This window comes from Quercus lobata, chromosome 6 (assembly GCF_001633185.2).
Source record: "Quercus lobata isolate SW786 chromosome 6, ValleyOak3.0 Primary Assembly, whole genome shotgun sequence".
Lineage (NCBI taxonomy): Eukaryota > Viridiplantae > Streptophyta > Magnoliopsida > Fagales > Fagaceae > Quercus > Quercus lobata.
The window spans coordinates 46,769,094-46,794,657 of record NC_044909.1 but is presented as its reverse complement, the minus strand read 5'-3'; the positions used below and the strand labels follow the sequence as shown (position 1 = coordinate 46,794,657).

General features: G+C 32.9%; 3 protein-coding genes across 5 annotated transcripts; 1 reads left to right on the top strand and 2 right to left on the bottom strand.

Moving 5' to 3' along the window:
* Positions 1-1,218: 1,218 nt before the first annotated feature.
* On the bottom strand, positions 1,219-23,900 carry LOC115994032 (phenylcoumaran benzylic ether reductase Betv6-like). The gene is made up of 6 exons (XM_031118044.1): positions 23,801-23,900; positions 2,771-2,935; positions 2,551-2,685; positions 2,142-2,379; positions 1,784-1,987; positions 1,219-1,585 (listed from the first exon to the last, which is right to left on the bottom strand). The coding sequence occupies exons 1-6, from the start codon at positions 23,816-23,818 to the stop codon at positions 1,419-1,421; spliced, it is 927 nt and encodes a 308-aa protein (XP_030973904.1). The 5' UTR covers positions 23,819-23,900; the 3' UTR covers positions 1,219-1,418.
* Positions 13,203-21,160, top strand: LOC115994031 (disease resistance protein RPS6-like). 3 transcript variants are annotated; one of them, XM_031118043.1, is made up of 7 exons: positions 13,203-13,435; positions 13,528-14,025; positions 14,119-14,400; positions 14,532-14,800; positions 20,030-20,103; positions 20,467-20,608; positions 20,702-21,160. In XM_031118043.1, the coding sequence occupies exons 1-4, from the start codon at positions 13,241-13,243 to the stop codon at positions 14,562-14,564; spliced, it is 1,008 nt and encodes a 335-aa protein (XP_030973903.1). In that variant the 5' UTR covers positions 13,203-13,240; the 3' UTR covers positions 14,565-14,800; positions 20,030-20,103; positions 20,467-20,608; positions 20,702-21,160. The 3 variants fall into 3 exon arrangements, with proteins under 3 accessions (XP_030973903.1, XP_030973901.1, XP_030973902.1); XM_031118041.1 differs by having other exon boundaries at positions 14,119-14,800; positions 20,702-21,154; XM_031118042.1 differs by lacking the exon at positions 20,030-20,103 and having other exon boundaries at positions 14,119-14,800; positions 20,702-21,151.
* LOC115994034 (phenylcoumaran benzylic ether reductase POP1-like) lies at positions 21,381-22,517 on the bottom strand. The gene is made up of 2 exons (XM_031118045.1): positions 22,289-22,517; positions 21,381-21,765 (listed from the first exon to the last, which is right to left on the bottom strand). The coding sequence occupies exons 1-2, from the start codon at positions 22,500-22,502 to the stop codon at positions 21,599-21,601; spliced, it is 381 nt and encodes a 126-aa protein (XP_030973905.1). The 5' UTR covers positions 22,503-22,517; the 3' UTR covers positions 21,381-21,598.
* Positions 23,901-25,564: the final 1,664 nt, after the last annotated feature.

The following is a 25,564-nucleotide window of genomic DNA, read 5'->3' as shown; positions in this document are numbered from 1 at the left end:
TAAAACTTTGTTCAGACCACGTTAAAAGCCAATTGGACCGTTCTTGTAATCGGCATTGCTTTATATGCAGACGTAAACCATTCACAATTTCACATTTACTGTAAAGAAGAAAAAAAAATGGACATCATCTTAGATGCTAAGGAAGTTTTTGTCAATCCAATGACACTATCTAGACAAACATGACCCATTTTCTAAACAAACACGCATAAAAAGAAAATGAAGTTTTGTATGTATTTAATTGACTTGCAGACCTAAACCATTCACAATTTCACCTTCTCAACAAAAAAACAAAAAAAAAAAATTACAAATTAGGTAGTTGACTAAGATAGGATTAAATATTCACCATAGAATTCAACAACTTCTCCAATAATAATAATAAAAACAATGTTACAATCAATATGATTACCGATCCCGACACTTTCTATTATTTAATTATGTATAAATACTGTCAACTAGTTTTGTGAAATCAATCATGAAATATATATTATTATAAAGTAAATAATTATTTTTGTTCTCACATTAAAAAAATATTAATATAATTTCTTTTGTTCTATTTTAAAGGAAAAAATATATACTTTATTCTTTTAAACGACAATAACAACAATAATAATAATTTACTCTTTTTTTTTTTTAAAGAATAATAATAATAATTTACTGGAACAAACTAGGCATCTTTTATAAATATTCAATTTTCAAGGATAAAACGTAATTCAACAACGTGTTACACTTTGTTTTGATGACACACGATCTTACTTGGGGCACCCTTTTTGAGAATTGGCACTAAACTATAAGGTTTAGCATTGAAAATAGTGGCCTATTAATTATTTATTTTGAAAATAACTTAGAGAAATTGTTTTGTTATGAACAAATTTCCTTATTTTATGTTTAATGGATCTCATCGACTCTTCTCTATTTTCAAACTCCTTAAAAAAAAAAAAATCATCCTTTTATCAAAAGATAGCAAACCGCTAGCCTATCAGAAGACCCATTTTTGCAATACTTAGTTCTAAATATTTACTTATAATTGATGCACAGCTCATAATCAAAAGTCACCTCGATGCAAAAATAATTAGCTAACATTGGGTTCGGAGGATTTTTTTCATTGCCCTCCATCAAAAGCAAAAGAAAATCTGATTTGAAGCACTGAGAAATTAACATGTTCTCTCACTAGATAGGCAGCTATAAGATAACAAGAACCTCATAATAAGGATTGATTTTTTAAATTTTCATTACTGGAAGTACAATTTGACAGATATTGACATGAAACGAGGTTACAAATTAAGGTCACAATCCAAGGTTTTTACACGACACAAAGAAGGGCATAGCTAACAAATAACAGATGCCTCATAAACAACAGAAATTTTATTTTTGTTGTACACTGGAATATAATCATCACATTACATGTTCCAATTTATTTTTTAGACAAACTGGTCCAAGTATTCATCCACAGTGGTGTATTTCACCTCTGGATAAAGCTCTGAAGCCTCCACTCCAAAAGAAGCATTAATCTCAAAGCTTGTAGCACCTCCCTTCACAAAGACAGAGTGACTAAGGGACAGAAAGAAGTTTAAAGGAATGGGAGACTCTGCAGAAAAGCAAAGTATCAGATAGCTGGTTTGACTAACCAAGAAGCTACAATTAGATGGGTTGACTAATAGTACAAAGAAATAAAGAAGATATTACAACCCCCCTAATAATCCAAATGAGGTAACAAGGTGGACCCTAATAAATTAGATCTATAAGCAAACACTATAAATCAACTGGTGAAATTGTTCTTACTAACCTTGGATTTTCTTCAGAAGTTGATCCCCTAAAAGATAAGTCTTCTCGAGGGTCTTGCCAATCTTCTTCTCCCACAGGGAGACAATTTCGTTGAAGGACAAAATATTGGCAGGGGGTTTAAGATAAAGCACCTTGTTTAAGGTTCTTGGATCGTCTACTGCCTTTATGGTATAATTTGCAATATCTTCTTCCTTGACAAAAATTGCTGATAAGATGGAAAATAACAATTACTTTTGTCATTTAGCCATATTAGTGGATCTATCATCTACAATAAATGAAGAAATTCTCGATTAAAAAAAAAAAAAATTAAGGGGAAAGATGATTGAATTTTATGCTAATATATTACTAATATAATATACCTTTGGGGTTTCCATCTCCAATTATGACTACTTTGTCTCTAGGAGGAGCTGTGGCACCTGCATGTCCAAAGTTAGGCAAAAAGTACCCAGCAAAGCCATTAGACACAAGGTAGGTATATGGAACTCCTTCAGCCTCAATGGATCTCCGCACGCTGGCCTTGACCCCAAGAAAATGTGCAGCTGGCTCGACCGCATGGGCTCGATCCACATCAATTCCAAACTCGGACGGGATGAACCTCTAAAACCCACCCACATTTCATTGTATATAAGTTTTTTCACCAGTTATTTAATTCATGAGTTACAAGCATATATACATATATGTGTGTGTAATCAAGTAACTCTACTAACCAGTGTTTAAAAGAACTGCGGGGAGAATGTCAAGAAGTATTTAGTAGGATATGTGCCTTGCCTTGATATTTCCGGCTTCTTTGATAGCAGCAATAATCTTCACCTGATCAGCTATCTGTTTTGATCCAACTGCTGAGATCACTATATCAACTTGCTTGATTGCCTTCACCAAGCCCTCATGATGATAGATGTCTCCCTGAGAAAAAAAAAATAGCATGACTTTCTACTAACCAGAGAATTCAACACACGTAATATGTGGAGAACTAGAGTTTTTTACATACATGGAGAAGTGTTACTCCAGAGCTCTTGAAGCTCTCAATGAGTTTGGACTTTTCAGAATTTGAAGCTGTGTTTTCTCTGACCAATGCAAAAGTGGGGTGCCCAGCTTTCGTACTTTCCTCCACTATGTATTTTCCAATGTATCCAGTCCCTCCAATTATCAAAATCTTGCTTTTTTGAGCCATTCAGAGATAATTTCAAATGAAATAGATTAATGGGGCAGAGAGTTGGACTATCTTGGGGTAGTTCTCAGTTTCAAACAAAGGAAAGTAGAGTTCCTTACATACATAAACCTGAACTTATTCCTTGGCCTCAAGGTCCAAGGATGCTTACCAACTCCCCCAATATATTGAAGGTTAGGTGAATGGCTCTTTGTTTGACTTTTCAAGTATTTTTTTAGATATCCTCTCATTCCTTTGGTTTTCTTTGTTAATTTTAGGTGTAAATGCATTTTTGATACCTACATTTTGATCATATTTTCATTTCAGTCCATACCTTTTCATTTTACCCCTTTTAGTCCCAAAATCAAAAAAGTGTTATCGTTTTAGTTTCTAACATTATCTCACTAACGGAAATATCTTACATGGCAAATGGAATGTGTGATTGAATTTTTTGGGTTTGTGTTCTTATGTGTTCATGTTTAATATAAAACTAGATTTGAATTCATGTGTATTTTGGGTTCTAATACTGCTTTTTTTTTTAATTTTTTTTCTTAAAATTGATAAATTATTATTTTTAACTCAAATGTTGATGTGATGCTAATGTGTCTTTTTTAAGGGTAATTATTGAGTACTTTTGGAACATCATAAATGCGTACTCTCTCTTCTCACATAACTGTGGGTCATACTAATTAAATTTATGGTGGAACCCACAATTCATGAGAGAAGAGGGAGTACACATTTATGATACTTCCGGAGTATTTAATAATTTTTCCTTTTTTAATTATTATTTCATGCTGGCATGGCATTTATTAAATGCCAAATAATTTTTTTAATATTATTTTATTGGCCATATCAATATCTATTGTGCCAACGGTGCACTCCTTCTGCCATGTAAGATATTTCCGTTAATGAGATGATGGCAGAAACTAAAACAATAACCTTTTTTTTTTTTTGGGGGGGAGGGGGGGGGGGGGACTAAAGGTGATAAAATGAAAAAGTAGAAACCAAAATAGAAATATGGTCAAAATGTAAAGTCCAAAAGTGCATTTACGCCTTAATTCTATTTTCCTTTATCTTTTGATTCTAAAAAAAAAAAAAAATTGGCATTCATACGGTTGTAGCATTTAAATTTTTTTTTTTTTCTCTTTCTCTATAATTCAACATTTTGTTTTAAAAATTGTTTCCACAAAATTTGCATTTCTCTTGAAAGCAGTATGAGTTAATTTTCTTGGGGCAAAAATATCATTTTGGTCTTTACATTTTGGTTTCATTGTTAATTCGGTTTCTACATTTTGGTAGCTATCAATTCGGTCCCTGTCATTTTCAACTTATAGTTAATTTGATCCCTACCTTCAACTCAATGATGAAAAATGTCTACGTGGCTAACGAATTGCATAATTAGCACTATTGAAGCTTATGTGGAAAATAAAATTGTAAGGACACAATTCGTAACGAACCGTAGCAGTATTGGGTTCGCATGTAAAAAAGGCCCAAACAATATCATTTGTAGAACGTGGGTTTGAAAGGCTAGGTCTTGGTTACCAGGCGGTGGGTTTTTCGTGGTGTTCATGCACGATTAAGTTGATTTCACCCCTGGAGTCTTTCTCCTGGAGGCGGGCTGGGAGGCTCTGGTTTTTGGCCATTTTTCCCAGCCCTTTTTTAGCGCACTAACTTTTACATTATATAGCCCCTCTTGGTTGATCCTATCCCTCCATTTGTTGATCAGGCAGGTGCTTACTTCTGTATCTGTCCCATCAGCTGTCCCCTCTTACTTTTTTGTTTAGTCGCGAGGATCGAAGTTACACCGTCCAAGCGTCTTTTCTCATTAACATGATCAGGGCGTTGGCCGGTGCATTTAATGTGGAGGGGACGTATTTTCCGTGAATCTATTTCGCACTGTACCTCCATGTGGGCCCTATTCCACTCACATCCCCTTCAAGGGGCTGTTTGGGGATGGCCTTCACCAAGACGTTGGCCTTCCCATTGAAGTCCTGGAGTGCCGAGGACAGGGTAGTCCAAAGCCGTTCCCATTGACACCTCGGCCTTCGATCATTCGTCCTCGGCACACGACATCCTCGACACGGGCCCTGGGCCCCGATAGAGTTTGGGCCGGACTATAAACTTCCCGGACCCACAAAAATAATAATAAGATATTTTAATTTCTATTTAAAATTTCCACAGTAGCATTGAATTTGAAAAAACATTCATTTTTTATTTCTCAATTTTAAAATAGAAAAAAAAATGTAGGAACATTCCCAGCATTTTTTCGTCAATCAAACACAAAAGCATAAAAATCAAACTTGGCATAGACACAAAAAACAACCCAACTTAAAAATCCAAGGTGAAAAAACAGTTTTGGTCCCTATATTTTGTGCCAATTCCCATTTTAGTTCATACTTTTTTGAAGCACCTATTTTAGTCTTTGAAAATCAAAAACCATTATCATTTTGGCCCTTATGCAAACTTGGCACACAGAGTGCATGTGTTACTTAAAATTTTGATATGGCTAATAAAATAATAATAATTTTTTATTTAATATTAAAAAATGACATGTTAACATCCACATCAGCATCTGAATTTAACAATTTTAACTAAAAAAATAATTAAAAAGCAAAAAAAAGAAGAAGAAGAAATCGCATTTCATGAACACAAAAACACAAAAGATGAACTCAGGAACACAGAAAATTCAAACACAAAAATCAAATGCAGACCAGAAAATTCACAATAACCAAATTTTGAAGTGGCAGCCTTTACCCACCCATCATTTGATACAGGGACACATCTCCTAGACCCATACCAACCACGTGGTCCCATGGATCTACTAAGCACAAAAACCATTCCCATTAAAATCAGTTTTATGGGTTTGTGTTTTACAATTTAGTGATGATTGATGACCTGGAATGTTGGAAGTTGATGACCTTCCTTGTCGTTCACCACCACCAACCACCATCGTCAAGGTGATCTCCTCTCTCCCTCTATCTCTATTTTTCTTGGACTCACTCACTCGGTCTCTCTTTTTTTGATCTATGATGGTGTGAGGGTTTGGGTTGTTCAATGGTTCAAAATATGTTTGAGTTGTGGTTGATTATTTTTTGATAAAAAATTGTGGTTGAAATTTGATTGTAGGGTTTGGTGGTGATGGATTTGGTAGTGGTGGATCTGGTTTTGGTGGTGGTGTTAGACAGTTGTGGTGGTGGTAATCTATGATGCATGGATATGTATATGAATACGAGTATCGGTACGGTACGAGGACGGGGATACAACATTAAAAAAAAATCTAAGATATGATATGTTGGGGATATGGCAATTAATTCATATTTATTTTTAGGTATATTTAAATATTTTTGTCCATAATTTAAGTTTATAACAATATATCATTGACCCATTCTCAGCAAATATATATATATATATATATATATATATCATAGAGTCAGACCCACAGCAAAACAAACATGAGCCAAAAAGAAAAAAGAAAAAAGAGAGTGTAGAGAGGACAACGCAAGCGAAAAGAGAGAAAAAAAAATCCTCTCGATGATTCTGATTCAGAACATAGGCAAAAGAGAGGTGAGGGACAGAGAGTGAGAGTTTGAGAGACTTACCAGCGGCAAGAAGGAGGAGGAGGAGCTCTTGTGATCGAGAATGAGAACTTAGACATATCTCGGATGTATCTGAGTGTATCCAAGCTGTATAGGAATAAAAAAATTGATTTTTTTTGCTCGATACTCTCTGGGTACGTTCATATCAGTATCCCACCAGCATCCGTATTGGATACTGATACAATGGCATTTTTGCCATATCGGTGCATTAGATGTGGTAATTTAGGTTTGATGGTGGTGTATCTGGGTTAATGTGGTGCTGAAGCTTTGGTTACCAAGAAATTTCAATAAAGTAAAAAATAAAATTGAGAAAATAAAAATGAAGATCTGTTTGGTTATCGAGAAATAGCAAGAAAGTGAAAAAAGAAAATTGAAAATATAAAAAGATTGGTAAATTTGATTTTTGAAACATGTTTGATTGCCAAGAAAGTTCAATACAAGTTGACAAAGTTACTACAAGTTGGGTGCAATTCCACACACCAAGATTCAAGAACAATTTTCTATAAAGCCTTTTCATTCAAGATAAGGAGAATCAAAATAATTTGTTCTTACTCGAGAGAGATAATCAATTTGTGTGGGAGAGTCTAGGTCAAATCAAACTATTCGAGGGAGGAAAAGAAGCTGACAAGACAAATGGACAAATTTTATGAACTTCCACTAAAAAATTAACATGGCTACATATTTTGAAAATCTAACTGTTAGATTTCATGTTATTTTTATTCTTAATATGTATTTAACATGTATGTCAAATTTCATTCAAATAGGATATTATTTACTATTAAATTTATAAATTTATTTTTTATGCATAATTGAGTACTACAAAAAATTGAAATTGAAATATTTGATTGATAACATAATTATTGATTTTTGATCTTCATGAAATTTTGTAAGCATGGATGATATAATAAGAAAATGTAATCTTATGGGAATTTATTAAAATTCACATCCAATAAAAAGAAATAGGAAGTTTGTAGTCATTGCCTACAAACTAATTTGTCGGCAAACTTTATTCTTTATAAATCAATGAAATAAACTTAAAAAGCTTGAATCTTTCGATTTCAGGAGTTATTTGTATACATTTTTAAAAAAAATTTAAGAGAAGTTCATGTCTAATAGCAAAGCGTAAAACAAAATTATAAAAGAGATCAAGTGATCAAAATAAAAGAAGACAGCATAATTTTTCCTTTTGTTTTGAAGGACCCCGCAATGAGAATATACCAACAACCTGCACAGCAAGCTTGAACCACGCACTTTACTATACGAACCTTCAATGTCATATGATGTGGCTAACTTGCTTTATGGCTTTTAGTGCTTTTACTTTTTAGCACTTTCTTATAGTTTCTTTCGATGTTGCTCAAAGCATATACGGATATAACTTCCCACTTGGATTTAAAAACTGAAAACGCGTGGGATCATCGGTCACTTTTAGGGACATTACCAGTCAAGGGACGAAAGTTCGTGTAAAGACCAAATAAAGTTCGTGTAAAGACTAAATAGAGGTTTTTACTTTTAGGGACCAGTAAGGTTGTTTAATGTTTATCATTAAAAAATAAAATAAAAAGTTGTTGCCACTCATATCTCTTTTAATTTCCATTTAGTCACATCTTTCTTTCATTCTCTTCTTTCCCTCCATATTTTCTCTTCTTTTGCTCATAGATTCTGATGGCTCTGCAAATCAAGGAAGGAGGCTCTTGTTCTACGGCCCGATTCATTTATGACGTTTTCTTGAGTTTTAGAGGTGAAGATACTCGCTATAATTTTACCAGTCATTTATATAAGGCTTTATGTGACAAAGGTTTTAACACATTTATTGATGATGATAATCTTCAAAAAGGAGAAGAAATTTCAATAGAGCTTCTCAAAGCGATAGAATTGTCAATGATTTCGATTGTCGTATTTTCTGAAAATTTTGCATCTTCAACTTGGTGTTTGAATGAGCTTGTCAAAATTCTTGAATGCAAAAATTTTGGCCAAATAGTTCTGCCTGTTTCTACAAAGTAAATCCATCGGAAGTACGTAAACAAGAGGGAAAGTTTGGGATTGCACTAACTAAACATGAAGAAAAACATAACAAAGATAAGGCCCAGAGTTGGAGGGCAGCTTTAACCAAAGCAACTGATTTGGTTGGATTCTCTTACAAGGATGGGGTATGTATCTATTACTACTTTTTTGCCTTTTTGTAATATAAAACATTAATAGTTTTGTTATCAAAATTTAATTCCAAATAATCAAAGTATTTTTATTTAAAAAGTTTATATCTTCTACTTAAGCTACAACGGTCAACAGTGGAAATAGAATAATTGAAGATCAAATAATGTAACCAAATAAGAGTTTCTCCCATTTATGTTTTAGAAAAAAAAATTATATATTTGTTACTCTCAAGTCATTTAATTAGATTGCCTCTTCTATGCTGCTTCCTTTCTCCATATAGATTTTGATTCGGTTTGTTTCCTTTCTTCATATATTTTTCTCCAAATTATAACAAACATCATCAATTTGGAATATACCACAAGTTCACACACTAAAATCCCCTATTACATCAAAAGTTCCAACGCTCTACTGTTGATTCATATATACAAACATCCCTATAAAGTTGAGCGCAAAACTACTTAAATGGAAAGTAAAAACTAAATGAAAATAAAACTAGCTCTTACGAAGCTCAACTAAGGCTCCAGCAACTACTCTATTGCATAAAACCTGCTCACTGATTTTTTACTTTTATTTTTTTAAAGAAGGTAAGCTAACAGAACTCAATAAAAGGGGTTCGGTGGTATGAGTTATAAAGAATGCATAAACACATGAAAATTAGAAAATTTTCTTAATACGTGACTTCTTTGAGCATGCGCACACAATTTTCTTATGAGCTTTATATAAAATAAAAAAATAAAATAAAAAATCTTCAGATAGCTTTGAAAAATAATTTGTATACTTTCTCTAAAGATATATCTCATTAGATTTAGAAAGATAGAATTTTTTTTTTTTTTTTTGTTTTACCAGATAAGATAGAATTTTATCCTATAGAGTGCTTCATGATAATTATTCTTTATTATCAAGCCAAGACACCGATTGATTTTAAGTGCAGATGGGGTTTAAACCTTAAATCTTTTATTTAACAATAAAATACTTTACTAATTAAGCTAGTTGGAAGCCTGGAACTCACAATTGTTTTTTTTTTCTTTTAACATTATCTATTGAAAAAACCTCGTTCTTGAAAACTTCTTAACTTCATAAGAATCTCATCATAATCATACTTCCATGATTCAACATCACAAAACACATTTCCTTTGGTTATTTTTATTTACTTTTTAAAGAAGGTAAGCTAACAGAGCTCAATAAAAGGGGTTAGATGGTATGAGTTATAAAGAATGCATAAATACATGAAATTATAAAATTTTCTTAATACGTGAATACGCTTCAAGATAAACTTCTTTCAGCATGCACACACAATTTTTCATGAGATTTAAAAAAAAAAAGAAAAAAAATCTTTAGATAGCTTTGAGAAATAATTTGTATACTTTCTCTAAAGATATATCTCATTAGATTCAGAAAACATTTTCCTTAGAATTTTTTTTGGTTAGATAAGATAGAATTTCTTCCTATAGAGTCCGCTCCATAATGATTACTTTTTATTATCAAGCCAAGACACTGATTGATTTTAAGTGTAGGCAGATAAACATCTTGGGGAGCTTCATTGAGTAATTAATATAACATATAGAGACATTTTAACCCCAAAGGCCTAAGCTCAATGGATATATACTCAATTATGTTATATTAACCACTCATTTTTCTCATCTTTATTCAATGTGGGACTTTACTTACACATGTAACCCAACAATCTCCCTCTCACGTGTGGGTCTCTACCTCTCTGTGAGCTTTAAGATCTCTTTGTGGGCTATGAATAAGTCCTACTCACTCCCTCTTGCCTAATGGGTTTTCCTTTGTTGGGCTTTCTCTGTCCTTGCTGGGTAGGGACCAAGAACACCTTACTACCTTCGTCGCACACCACCATGAGCTCTAATACCACTTGTTGGGGAGATAAAGATTTTGGAGAGCTTTCTTGAGTAATTAATATAACATATAGAGACACATTTTAACTCAAAAAGCTTAAGCTCAATGGGTATGTGCTTAATTATATTATATTAATCACTTATTCTTCTCATCTTTATTCAATATGGGACTTGACTCACACGTGTTATCCAACAGCTGGAAGCCTAGAACCCACAATTATTTTCCTTAGAAGAGATTTTTTTTTTTTTTTTTTTTTAACATTATCTATTGAAAAAATCTTAGTCTTGAAAACTTCTTAACTTTAAAAGAATTTGTGTGTGTGTGTGTTTGATTCTCAAAAAAAAAAAAGGGTAATTGTCTCACATTGCTTAAGAGAGTGTGTTATGTGTAGTATAACTTGTCCCACCCTCTCTTAAAAGTTACCACGGCTTTTGAGTGGAATTGTGATGTGCCTTTGTGTTAGAATCTTTTTTCCCTTTACGTTGTGTGTGTGTGTTTGTTTCTCAAAAAAAAATAAAAAAATAAAAAAATCTCATCATAATCATACATCCATGATGATTTAACATCACAAAACACGTTTCCTTAATTGTTAACAATTAAATAATTAGTAATTTCCTTTACCATAACATGAAACACAATTACTCTTAATATTACTTTTGTTACTAACTTACTCTTTATATATATATATATATATATATAACTTATAATCCCATAGACCACTGGATTTGCATTGTATACTCAAAATTAGCACATGTTAAAACTTCAAATTTGTCATACATAAGTAAATAAGCATTCATATCTAAATTAATATATAAAGGATATACACTTCAAGGAAAATGATTTCACCTCTCAATTTTATGTCCATGTACTAAGTAGGAAATAAACAAGAGATAACCCATAGGTCCACTCTGGATTGCCTCCTCTTTGCTAATTCCCTTTCTGTTTACATTTTGATATGGTTTTTGAAATACTGTCACATTGGGAAGGAGAGAAAATATCATAATCGCATCCTTAATTGCTTGCCAAGCAACAATTTGAGAATAAGACAATAAATAAATAAATAAATAGATAAACATTACTATGGAGGAAAATATTGAGAACAAATTCTAGGAAAAAGGGAAAAGAGCAAAAAATGGGAGAAAGCATTTCATAAGTTGGGTGCTTAATTTAATTGAGGAAAAGTTTAGAAACACAACTTTTACTACAACTATAAAGGGTTGATTGTGAATGATGTAGAAAAGTGGTAAATTAATATGAAAGTGAGTGTCCATCACTTACAATAAGGAGATGACCAAAATTCATATCAATATATATATATATATATATATTATATTATATAGATTTTCGTCTAGTCTAACACATCAAATGTTTCTTATGCTTTTGTGCTTGGCGTTGCTTTGAATCTGAAACTCAAATTATCAAAAGAATTATAAAAGAGATATCAAGTACCAAATCAAATCGGACACAACTATTTGTTGCTAAATATCCAGTTGGAATAGATTCTCATGTGGAGGAGATAGAATTGCTTTTGGACACAAAGTCAAATGGTGTTCGCATGCTAGGGATTCATGGTCTTGGGGGAGCAGGTAAAACTACAATTGCAAAAGCTGCTTATAATAGAATTTTTAATCATTTTGATAGGAGCTGCTTTCTAGAGAATGTTAGAGAAAAGTCATGGACAACCAATGGCATAATCCAACTACAAGAGACACTTCTTTCTATGATATTACAAGACACATATTTAAAGGTGGACAATGTTCCCAAAGGAATTGAACTGATAATGGATAGGCTTTGTCATACAAGGCTTCTTTTAATTCTTGATGACGTGGATGAATCGATCCATATAGAAAATTTGCTTGGAAGATGTGACTGGTTTAGTTCGGGAAGTAGAATTATTATAACAACAAGATACAAACAAGTGCTAACCACTCTTGGAAAAGATCATCTAGCTTATGAGGTTAAGAAATTGAATCAATGTGAAGCTCATGAACTCTTCAGCTGGAATACCTTCCAAATGAATAAACTAGGGGAAGACTATTCAAAAGTTGCAAAGCAAATTATACATTATGCCAATGGTCTTCCATTAGCACTAACAATAATAGGTTCTGATTTGTGTGGAAAAAGTATAGATAAATGGGAAAATGCATTAGAAAAGTACAAAACATTCCTCACAAAAAAATTCAAGAAAAGCTCAAAATAAGTTATGATGGATTGGACAAAACTGAAAAGGATATTTTTCTCCATATTGCTTGTTTTTTCAAGGGATTTGAGAAGGATTACGTTACAAATATACTAGAAACTTGCAATTTATATCCATGTGATGGTATTTGCAAGCTTATCGATAAGTGTCTCATAACTATTAATCAATGGGGCATATTGTCAATGCATGACTTGTTACAACAAATGGGCAGGGAAATCGTTCAACAAGAATCTGAACAACCTGAAAATCGTAGCAGGATATGGTGTTATGAGGATGCTTATGAAGTGCTAACTAAAAATTTGGTACGAGTTCTTTTGCTTCACTTTTCCTTTTTCCAAATATTTTTTTGTTTACAATTTCAAAATTTTTATACTTTCTAAAAAATTATATAATCAAACTTATTTGTTTTATTCTTTGTTCAATTAGGGGTCTGATAAACTTCAAGCAATGATATTGCACTCACCAAAACCAGTAACTATAAAATTGCAAAGTGAACCTTTTGAAAGGATGAAAAATCTTAAATTTCTTTTAGTTAAAAACGTACACATCTGTGAAGAATTTCAATATCTCCCTAATGGGTTACGGTTACTTGAATGGCCTGGATTTCCTTTTTCCTGGCCATCTAAATATTGTCCTCAAAAGCTTGTTGCACTCAATATGGGAAGGAGTAATCGCATTAGAATGGAGACAATATTCAAGCAGGTATGTTATTAGTATTTATGAATTATAATTTCTTAAAATTATTTTGAATGTTGGCCAAACCTAAATTTTGATTTTTTTTTTTTAATCTACAGGGTATCCAATTTAAAATTTTAAAACTTATCAATCTTAAGGAGTGTAACTCCATTATAGAATTCCCTGAATTGTGTGCCCCAAACCTAGAGACACTGAACCTTTCTTTTTGTAAAAAATTAGTTATGGTTCATGAGTCCGTTGGATTTCTTGATAAGCTATGGAAATGGGACCTCGCATTCTGTGATAGTCTTCAAAATCTTCCAAACAACCTCAGGTTGAAATCGCTCAAAGAGTTTAATCTTTCTGGATGCTTTAAGCTTGAAAAATTCCCCAATATTCATCCAGAAATGAAACGTTTAAAGAATTTAGATTTATCTCTAAGTGGCATTAGGGGGTTGCCCTCATCAATCGGGTATCTTACTGCATTAGAAAGCCTTGATATACAAAATTGCAAGCAGCTACGACAAATTTTGAGGCTTCCACAATTTATAAAACGTGTAGAAGCAAGTAACTGTCCGTCATTAGATGCACAATCCTCAAGCAGATTATTGAATCAGGTCTTTTTCTTTTTCAAGTTATATATATATATATATATATATTACTTTCTTTCTTCTCTAATTTAATTTGTTGAATTTACTAATTACATGCAGATTGGTGAAATTATATGTGAAGGAGAAAGAAGCTACATATTTGTGGATCCACCGTCATTATTAAGTAGATATTTGTTCCTTGATGATACGGATAAGCGTACTTTCAAAATTAGGGGAGATTTCTTCTGTTTGGATGATACGGATAATCGTAGTTTTAGAGTACCAGGTACAGAGATTCCAAGGTGGTTGGATTCCAAGCATCAAAATATTGGAAATTCCATATCATTCCGTGTTGGTCGCAAATTTCCAAATGTTTTTGCCGTCTATTTCGCTTTTGGACAGGTGCTGGAATTATCCTTGAGTCCAGGTTTTGGTTTCTGGGTTTACCTCTCCATTAATGGTTTTGAAAAAGTTTGGATTAATAGCATTTCGCTTCGTCGTTATGCTTCTGATACAGTGTGGATATTTTCTAGATCACATCTCAAATTACAGAAGCTATTGAATGAATCAAATCCATCTGATTACAATCACGTTGAGGTTACATATGAATGGGACAACAACAATGGTTCTTTTGAGCTTAGAAGGTGGGGGTTCAATGTAGAATGTATCTGTTGTCCTCAAAAATCTAGTATTTCGTCTTCAATGGCCCTTACCCTTGTTGACAATGATTCTGACTCCAATCTGAATCTACCATTAAAGAAGAGGAGAAAATATTGATTGAATTCAGAAGATATATGCTAAGGTTTGTCTCCTTCTTTAGTTGCAGTGTAGCATTTACCCTTAATTATATCTTCTCTCCTTTATTTTTTATTGATGATATCCTCTCCAGTACGGTTGAAATTGAAGGAAAATACATCTTAATTAAAAGAGATTGTGGAAACTAGAAAGTAGAATGGTATTAAATTCTAGGTTGGTCCATTTATGCATTTAGCATTTCATGTATGAATTAGTAATTACTGAGATCTCTAATCTGGTGCAACAACAATCGATCTTCTTAGAATTCTTTGTTATATTGTTATGGTTGGACCTTTTTATTTTTCGCTTGGGCATGCTGTTTTATAGCATTTACTATGAAATGGAATGTTTACTTTATTGATTGTTTGATTGCGAGATTGAAAAATTGAACGAGTCAAACCAAGCCGAGTGCTGTTTGCAATCCTTCAACTAACTAGGCTTTGTTGTATTACTTGGCCTCTGTAACAGCTGAATTTTTTGTAGCTTGTTGAAGTGTAACCAAGTTCTTTTCCATGAATTTTATGCAATCCTTTAAGTGTATTTAATCATATCATTTATTTAAGTTTACAGCAACTCATAAAAATTGATTAAGTGCTTGAGGGAAAAAAAAAAAAAAAAAGACCCAACTGATGAAGTATTGATTACTAATAGGATACACCAAGGCATATGACTATAAGTTTTTGTCTGTTTGAAGAAGTAAAGAGTTTAATCAAGCATAAAATGGAGATGGGGTTACTATATTTGTTATAAGGAGTTTGATATGGGTTCATCTTCAATGGGACTTACTTTATTGACACTGATTATGACTCCCATATGACTCCACCATCGAAAAAGAGCAAAGCATATTGATTGCAATTGAAAGAAATATGCCTCCATCTGAGCATAGCCTTGAATCTATTCTCTCCGTTGTTGTTTTTGTTTGAGTGTTTGGTTTCTTTTGCATATTATGACAAGGTTTGTCTCCTTCTTTAGTTCCGTTGTTTCATTTGCCCTTGTTATTTTTTTCTCTCCTCTATTTTTATTGATGACACCTCTCTAGTACGGTTGTAATTCATGGATAATAAATCTTAATCAAAAGAGTTTGTGGAAAGTAGGATGATATCAATTTCAAGGTTGATCAATTTATGAATTTATCATTTCATGCATGATATGAATTACTGACATCTCTAATCTGGTGCAACAGCAATTTATCTTCTAAGAATTCTTTGTTATATGGTTTTTGGACCTTCTTTTTTCACTGAAGCATGCTATTTTATACCTTTTACTCTGAAAGAAATGTGTATTTTAATTGATTGTTGGATTTAAAAACTGAATGAGTTGAACCCTAGCTTAGTGCTCTATGAAATCCTTCAACTAATTAGGCTTTGTTGTATTACTTTGACTTTGGCCTCTGTAATAGCAGAGTTTCTGTAGCTTTAGAAGTGTACCAAGTTCTTTTCCTAGAATTAATGCAACTCTTTGAAAGTGGATTTAATCATATTTTATAAAAGGGTACACTAGAGCCTATGACTTAATGGTTTTTGACTGTACTAAGAAGTTCTCAAGATGAGTATAATCTTCATTGCACTTCCTGGTTTCTAACCAAGGTTTGAAATGGTGAGAGGTGTATAAACCATCCTTCTTTTTGGTTAACCTTTCTAGTCTACAATACTCTAGATTGCCCAAGTTTTTATTAGTGCTTAAAGTAAATAACAGGGAAATGTCTAGCAAACCATTTGTGCTGTTACACTGATTTGGGGGGTTTTGCTTTGAACCTTCCAAGTCTATGGTACTTTACTAGATTGGTAGGTCATTTAAGATAGGCTAGCCAAAAATTAAGTTATTGGGTTTCCTAAATGCCTTTGTGTGGGATCTATGAAAGAAAATAATTCTACTTGATTGGTTGAAGAATTTCTTTATATATAAACCAGAGGTATATGTAATTTATTTCTATTAATTGGTAGTATTTGAATTAATAAGGATGTCTGTGCCACAACTTCATCACTATTGGGATAACAACTATGGCTGCTAATGAGACTCCTTTGTCCTCAAATTTTTGTGCCTAAATTTGATCTTTCTGTTCTTCAGGACCCTTTTGAATGTATTTTATGTTGATGTAGTTCATACTTATGCAATCGGTACAACTGTAAGTCTTTGTTCTATGATATGTGATGTGCTTATTTTTGAGACATTAGAATGAATCTCTATACTTGAAAAGAAAAAGTTTTTATTATTATTAGCAACTGTGAACATGATTTCTATCCATTGGAGGAATATAGTTATGTATCTTGGATATCTCATGGATCCACCAACTTATTCAAATTCTTTGGAGGTAATTTAGATGCCATGGACATGCATTTCATCTCTTTCCTACTTGCATATCTTTTGAAATAAATTAATTGGATTACTTCTGATTTCCCAAATAGTTTGGTTGAAGCTTAGTTTGAATATGGTTGATTCAATTTCTGTGTTGAGTTTAATTATAGTAAATTTCTAAGAATCTGTCGGCCTATCTTTCGAATTTCACTTCAAGTATTTGATTTGTACAAAACGTTGATGTGTGGTTTCTTAATTGTATTACCTTGAGAATTCACCTTGTTATTGGAATACCTAGTACAAAAGTAGGTAAACAATGGTTATTAGTAAAAATAGTAATGCTTTTATATCCAGCATAAACAATGTGTGCGCCTTTTACCATCTTGTACATAAAAACAATGTGAAGCAGAGGTCACTTACGGAAATTCCAAATTTTTTATTATTTCTCCTCTTTTTTTTTTCCCTTTTTGTTGATTTTGTTCATGCTATAAACAATGGTTGGTTTAAAATTTCAAGCATTTATAATGTTAATTTTGCATGTTAATATTGCCCTTTTGATAATAATCATTTTAGACAATTTCATGTTAGTTTGTGAGACTGTTCTATTTTGTAGGAATGTGTTTTTTCTTTTTTTTTTCTTTTTTGTACTATTCATAAATGATTACTCATTAAATGCCATTTAAAAATTTATTATGTTTACCAGGCAATGGTAGCATAGGGTTAGCACTTAGCACTAGTTTCAACTTGGAAGAATTTCCATACAAGGAGTCAAGGATTCTAGTTTCTTGTCAAGTTTTACTGTTGCAATTATGCAAGCATTGTCCACTGTGATACAAGTCTTCAAGCTTCAGCTAATAATTTTTCTGGTTCCACTGTTCTTAACCTCTTACTGAGCAAGATAAAACCTTATATCCAAGTAACTCATATTTTTTGTTTAAATAAATAAATTCATCTCTAGATGGCTGTTCTCCTTGGTGGTTAAACTTTCTAACTTGCCTAACATTAATTATCTATCCCTTAAAATTTCGTTCACTTAGAAGAAACAAATTTTAGGAAAGATGCATCAGGTGTCATCACAATTACCTTTCTCTGTTTCTCATCCTTGCTTCTACTTTTAGATTTGAAATAATACAAAACATCTCATGCAACTAATGTATTGACAAACACTATATTTGTCCCTAACTTTTACAAGGGACAAATCAAATGTACTATCTCATCTGAAAATGGAAATGTTGACCATTAACACAACATGGAAGCTGTATATTAGTTCTCTTATTTCTTATCATTGCTTTTCCTAAATCTATGCTAAGGTCGTGACTTATGGTGGTAATGTATTGAGGTCATTGATTGGAAACAACAAAATGTGCAAGGAATGCATACATTGGCATATTAGAAATTTGTCTTTAGATGTTAGCATCAATGAGTTCATCCAAGATTATGCCTTTGACAGCCACTCAACTCCAAACATTAACTTAATTGATCTCACTCTCACCTACACACATGCCATATTTGTTTTTGACATAGGTACCTTGTTAGTATTATGGTGTGCGCTCTTCTTATAAATTGATGTTCAATTACTTAATCCTAAGCCAAAACTTAGTAGAAAAGCTTTTTGTTTCCTACCATGAGAATAGAATTTTCTTTCTTGATAAATGCCACAAGGGGGGAATTACCATAAGACCAAACTACCATTGCACTTGAGATGCATCACTTGTTTGTAATAAATAATTATAGTAGCAACTTGAATAACCATATATTATTTGAGATGGAGAAAACTTAAGATTTGGGGATAAGAAAAAACACCAATTGACATTATTTGATTCATCAGTCATTATCATTATAGACGGTACTAAGAAAGATGGATTGACGTAGCGGATGCAGGAAGCAATTGATAGCGTTCTTGTTTGTTCCATGTAGTCGGACACACACACACACACGTTTATATATAGTACTTCCTGGACTTGCTTTACATACCACCAAAGCTGCTCCAAATCCTCATCATGAGGACTAAACATGTTGTGAGGTAAGCTGTAGATAGTGCTTCTATGAAGTCCATACTTGTAAAGTTTGTGTTATTTCTTATTTCACCTTTTCATTTTCAACAAAGGTCATCTGGGCTTTTAAAATGCGGCAAACTCAATTATCTTGAAATTAGCAGGATTTTATTTTTTTATTTTTTATTTTTCCTGATGGTAATGATTTAGAGGATGAAATGAGTTTTATAGTCCTTGAAACCTTTTATCTCTGAACTACATGATTTGTTCTTTGGGGATTTTGTTTTCAAAAAAACTTCCTCTATTCTTGATTTTCCCTTTCTTTTTCTAAGTTTGTAATATTTTTCAGGGACAGTCCTAGATGACCTGTCAAATGTCAATATAGTTAAGCATACATAGTAGGATTTTGTGTTGTTAACTGTCTTAGACCTTCTTGTCCAATATAATGTCTTAGATAGATGTTTGTAGCTTTTTAATCCACTGCATGTTTGGCTAACTTTTCTCCTTGGTTGAACTCTTCTCATTCAGAGTTTCAAATGTCAAGATGATGATACTTCCACTGCATGTTTGGCTAACTTTTCTGCTTGTTTGAACTCTTCTCAATCAGAGTTTCAAATGTCAAGATGATGATACTTTATACTATCCTATGGTGCACCATAAATTTCTAAGATATATATGCTTCATTTTCAAGTATAACATCCATTTCCTATAGTGAAATCATGAAAAGCTCTACCACAATATTGGTTGATTTTTTGCTTTATATTTCACTATAAACATGTTGACCATTAGCTCTGTGGGGCATGAAAATTGCATCATTTATGACTAAAATTCCTTTTACGTAGACTCAAATATTACACACTTTTTTCTTTTCTTTTTTGATTCGATTGCAATATAATTTTGCTGGGAGTTAGTCCCTTTATGTGAAGAATTGCAATATAATTTTGCAGGTTTGTTTCTCTCTCTCTGCCCCCCGGGCTTTTGGACCCTGAGTGTTTCTTGCTCTTGAATTTTCTATTTGAAGGTAATGCAATGGAAATCTGCTTAATTATTTACTTGCTTAAATTGTCTTATTCTGCTAGTGAAGTCATTTTAAAGCACTGATGTCTTTGACTTAAGATGCCAATTGATTTCGATAAAGAAACAACCTTGGAAATTGGAATTAAAATCTAAAATGTCCATTTAGAATTGGAAGTAATACAATGAGAACTAAGTACCACTAGTGAAGATTGCTGTTGAAAGTAGGAACACAATTAAAATTGTTATGCCACAGTTGAGAACTTGATTTTCAATTTTGTTAAGTTGTATTTCTTGATTATTCTTATTAGCTAAAATTTTCAATTACAAACAATGGAAAGGCTAAAACTGTTATGCCTACAATATGCAGAAGCTCCTCTATGGTTGATGTAATCTTCCATTGAAATTCCCAAGTTAGATGAATTGTCTGATGGTTCAGTTGGGAATTCTACTACTCCATCAAGGGCACCTAAATCTGCTACCAGAAAATTTATGGCCAATGATTCTATTCTGTAAGTAAAGTGACACATGCATCTCTCTCTCTCTCTCTCTCTCTCTCTCTCTCTCTATTTGTCTTTGTCTAACTGTCTTTTTCTTGTTCACAGTTATGGCAGATAACTCGAGGAATTTGTTGAGCTTCAGAGCTTGGGACTGAAACCGAGCAGTAGTTCCCAACTAGAGCCATGCTTGACTCATGTTTACGGTGGGTCTTAGCATTGGAACGGAGAAATAATTTTAAATTTGTAGGAGTTGGAAAAAACAAAACAAGTCATCTTTAGTTTTTGTTGTAGTTAGATTTTGATTTTTGTCAATGGATAGCTAATTATGATTTTGGGCCAGTTGAATATAAAACTACCCTGATTTTAGTCAATTGATAACTAATTAGTTGTAGTATATCATGACATAAGCTTCCACAAATTCAATGACACCATTAGTCTCTCTTTCATGATCTGATCTATCATTCTTTATGTGAGAATTGTAATTCAAATATATGCTATAATGTAATGTGACCTGTCATGTTCCTAGAGCTATAGGAGTTGAAGCAACTTCATGAACATGATCCAAAATTTTGTACCATGCAGCTTCTAATGAATGTCTGTTTGTAAAAATATTCTAAATTATTATGTGGATGTAGCATTGCTCATTTACTTATAATTGATGCACAACTTATAATCCAAAGTCCCTCGATGCACAAATAATGAGCTAACATTGGATAGGCAGCTAACATTTGAAGCTCTGAGCATGTTCTATCACTAGATAGGCAGCTACAAGATAACCAGAACCTCATAATAAGGATTTTTGAAATTTTCATTACTAGATGCACAATTTGACTAACATATTGACTAGAAAACAAAGCTACAAATTAAGGACCCAATCCAAGGGTTTACACGACACAAACAAAGGCATAACCAACAAGTAACAAATGCCACATAGACGACAGATGTTTTATTTTTATTGTACACTGTAAGATAAAACATTGCCACAAAAGAATGTTCCAAGTTTTAGACAAATTGATCCAAGTATTCATCCACAGTGGTGTATTTCACCTCTGGATAAAGTTCTGAAGCCTCCACGCCAAAAGAAGCCTTAATCTCAAAGTTTGTAAGATCTCCCTTTACAAAGGCAGAGTGAACAATGGATAGGTTGAGGTTTAAAGGACTAGAAGACTCTGTAAAAGAGCAAAAATAGGTATCAGATAGTCCAACCATCTCTGAAACTCTCAACATTTTCTGGCTAGTACATAGAACTGCTCAAATCAATAGGAGAATTACTTCCTTTTTTATTATATTTATACCATCCAAAATTTTCAATAAGAAATCAAACAATTTATGCACTACTAAATATTGATGAAGTGAAGTCAGTCATCCAAACAAATAGTCAAATACAGCTTCTTGGTTACAACTGATGTGCACATAGTCACTTCTAATTAAATTTTTTTAGCATTGTCTCTAGTATGTGAATCTTTGGTGTTACAGTTAACTGGTTTGACTAACAGTACAAAGAAATGAAAAAGAAGATTCAACTCTCCTGATAATTATCCTAATTACAAATGAGGTAACAAGGATTATCCTAGCAAATTAGATCGAAAAAACTCACACGTCTAAGGGATCAAGGAGGAGATATATGATCCAAACCAAATTAGATCCATAAGCAAACACTATAAATCAACAGGTGAAATTGTTCTTACTAACCTTGGATTTTCTTCAGAAGTTGATCCTCGAAAAGATAAGTCTTCTCAAGGGTCTTGCCAATCTTCTTTTCCCATAGGGAGACAATCTCATTGATGGACAAAATATTTTCAGGGGGTCTAAGATAGACGATCTTGTTTAAGGTTCTTGGATCGTCCACTGCTTTTATGGTGTAAGTCGCAATATCTTCTTCCTTGACAAAAATTACTGTCAACATGGAAAATTACAATTACTTTCTCATCTTTAACAAAAGTAGTTGATCTAGTTGACTTACATCTAGTAAATGGCACACACATGCACGCACATACAAACATAAGCAAATGAGAAAGTCTCGACAAGTTTAAAGAGAAAGATAATTGAATTTTATGCTAATACTTTTGGGGTTTCCATCTCCAATTATTTCTACTTTGTCCCTAGGAGGAGCTGTGGCACTTGTAAGTACATTTCCCAAGTTGGGTAAAAAGTAGCCAGCAAAGCCATTGGACACAAGGTAGGTATATGGAATTCCTTCAGCCTCGATTGATCTCCTCACACTGGCCTTGACCCCGAAAAAATGTGCAGCTGGCTCGACCGCATGGACACGATCGAAATCAGTTCCAAACTCAGATGGGAAGAACCTCTGAAACCCACTAATATTTCATTGTATATAATGCAAATTTCTTAATTTCTAGTTTAATTCAAGAATTACTAGCCAAATAGCAAACATAAGAAGTTAAATTGCATATTTGTTCATCAACTTTTGATTTTTGCTTTAACATGCTTCCAAAAAAGTCATTACCACCATTTGGTAGAAGTAAATTACTGACATAATAAACGAAGTTAATGAAGTTGAGGTCAATTTGAGGATATGGACCTATGACATGGCATGAATTCCATTCTTCACATCAGTAATTTTCATATAATTATTTTATGGTAATAAATATCTTTTTGAAACAATTTTAAAAATAGTGGGAATTGAGGAAATCATTTTAAAGTAAAAGGACTACTTGATACAAAGGTCAAAGTTGTTAGAACTAAAAAAACCACTTTACCAAAACAAACAAACAAACAGAGAAAAAAAAAAAAAATATATATATATATATATATATTAAAGAGTTTTTTGGAAGATGTATGCCTTGCCTTGATATTTCCAGCTTCTTTGATGGCAGCAACAATCTTCACTTGATCAGCTATCTGTTCTGGTGATCCAAGTGCACAGATCACTACATCAGCTTGCTTGATTGCCTTCACCAAGCTTTCATGATGATATATGTCTCCCTGTGAAACAATCGCATGACTTTCAAGATCAATATACTAAGACAAAGTATTGAACACACACGCAAGTTGTGGAGAACTAGACTTTGTACATACATAGAGAAGTGTCACTCCAGAGCTCTTGAAGCTCTCAATGAGCTTAGACTTTTCAGGATTAGAAGCTGTGTTTTCTCTGACCAATGCAAAAGTAGGGTGCCCAGCTTTCGCACTTTCCTCCACTATGTATTTTCCAATGTATCCAGTCCCTCCAATTATCAAAATCTTGCTTTTTTGAGCCATTCAGAGATAATTTCAAATGATTAGTGGGTCAATGGGTTAAAGAAAAGCAGAGAGTTTTTTTTTGACTGAAGAAGAAAAGCAGAGAGTTCCTTAAATACATAATCAGCAACTATCGCAGTGACTTCTATTAAAAAAAATAAAAAAAGAGAGGTTCAAACGTAAGTGCTGACGTTCGTGCTAACCTCCAAACGTGCGTGCTGAGCTCCAACTGTTCTAATTTTTTTTTCTTTTTTTAAGAATATCATAGACTTGGGTCTGTTTAGATACCGCTAAAAAGTTGAAAACTAAAAACATTGTATCAAAATAATTTTTAAATATGTGAATAGTATCATGGGACCCATTTTTAATGAAAAAGTTTTTGAAAAAAAAGGTTTGTGGGTCTCGTGAACAATGCACAGGACCCACTGGTGTGAAATAAAGTTTGAGAAACACACTTCTAAAAAAAAAAAAGAGAAAACGCAGACGCACAAACCTCAGTATCCAAACGGATACTTAGTGTGTGTTTGGGTTGGCGTTTGCTGCGTTGTGTTTCAGTTTCTACGTTTTTTTTTTTTTTTTTTTTTTTTTTTTCACGCGTTTTCCCCCTCACAAGCGGCTACTGTTCATGTACTGTACATGAACAGTAGCCGCAACATTTGACCAGTTTTACGTGAACAGTGCATCCGTACACTGTTCACGGACCCACAAATTTCATTTTTTATCAATTTTTTCATTAAAAATGGGTCCCACGGTACTATTCACACATTTAAAAATTATTTTGCTACAGTGTTTTCAGTTTTCAGTTTTCAATTTCAGCAAAATAAGTTCTATCCAAACACACCCTTAGTATGCATTTGGATTGCGTTTCTCCATGCTGCGTTTTCCTTTTTTTATTGAGACCCGCATTTCATGTGGGACACGTTACTATCAGTGGGTCTCGTGCACTGTGCATGGAACCCACTATCTTTTTGACCAACAAAACTTTCACAAGAATGTGTCTGTCAGTGGGTCTTGTGCACTGTTCATGGGATCCACAGACCTTTTTTTTCAACAAAACTTTCATTAAAAATGGGTTCCATAGTACTATTCACACATTTAAAAATTATTTTGCTACAATGTTTTCAGTTTTCAATTTTTAGCAAAATAAGTGATATCCAAACGGATCCTTAGAGTAGAGTTTCGTTCCATTAAATGAATATATAATAGAGTAATTATAAGTTTGATTAATTTTACTATAAATAAATCTTAGATTGTAAATTAAACAAATGTGTACATCATTGTACAAGGGGAAGGGGAGAGTGCCATTTTTTTTTCATGATTATGATTTTGTTTGGAACTTATTTATGTGAATGCTCTAGTTTTTAACCAAAAACCCAAGTTTAATTTGAAAAATATCATTAACTATAGAATTATATGAATTTGTTGTTTTTGAAGGCTGATTTATATTATATACTACTTGGAATAAAATTTGTGCAAAATGAATTTTTTTTTTTTAATATACAAAACAACACCAGTCAAGACAAGTTTGAATGCCGATGTGGCTGGATCCAGACCCTAAACGTGGGCTAGCTGTGAGGAAAGGAAGGAGAACATTGGCTGAGGCCTGAGGGAGAGCATCTTTGGCTCGTGCCAACAATGAAAAAGTAGGAACCAAAATAGAAGTTTGGTCAAAATGTAAAAATCAAAAGTGCATTTACAACTTAATTCTACTTTCCTTTATCTTTTGCCCACAAAACAATAGGCATTCATATGGTTGTAGTATTTTTT

Bases quoted from the DNA above. Each gene is read 5' to 3' on its own strand.
- LOC115994031 (XM_031118041.1), top strand. From the start codon at position 13,241: ATGAAAAATCTTAAATTTCTTTTAGTTAAAAACGTACACATCTGTGAA. The intron at 13,436-13,527 runs GTATGTTATTAG...TTTAATCTACAG, and splicing joins TGGAGACAATATTCAAGCAG to GGTATCCAATTTAAAATTTT. The intron at 14,026-14,118 runs GTCTTTTTCTTT...AATTACATGCAG, and splicing joins CAAGCAGATTATTGAATCAG to ATTGGTGAAATTATATGTGA.
- LOC115994034 (XM_031118045.1), bottom strand. From the start codon at position 22,502: ATGTTGACAGTAATTTTTGTCAAGGAAGAAGATATTGCGACTTACACC. The intron at 21,766-22,288 runs GTTAGTAAGAAC...GCTCTTTTACAG, and splicing joins ACTTCTGAAGAAAATCCAAG to AGTCTTCTAGTCCTTTAAAC.
- LOC115994032 (XM_031118044.1), bottom strand. The intron at 2,380-2,550 runs GCAAGGCACATA...GGTGGGTTTTAG, and splicing joins AAGAAGCCGGAAATATCAAG to AGGTTCATCCCGTCCGAGTT. The intron at 1,988-2,141 runs GTATATTATATT...CCATCTTATCAG, and splicing joins TGGAGATGGAAACCCCAAAG to CAATTTTTGTCAAGGAAGAA.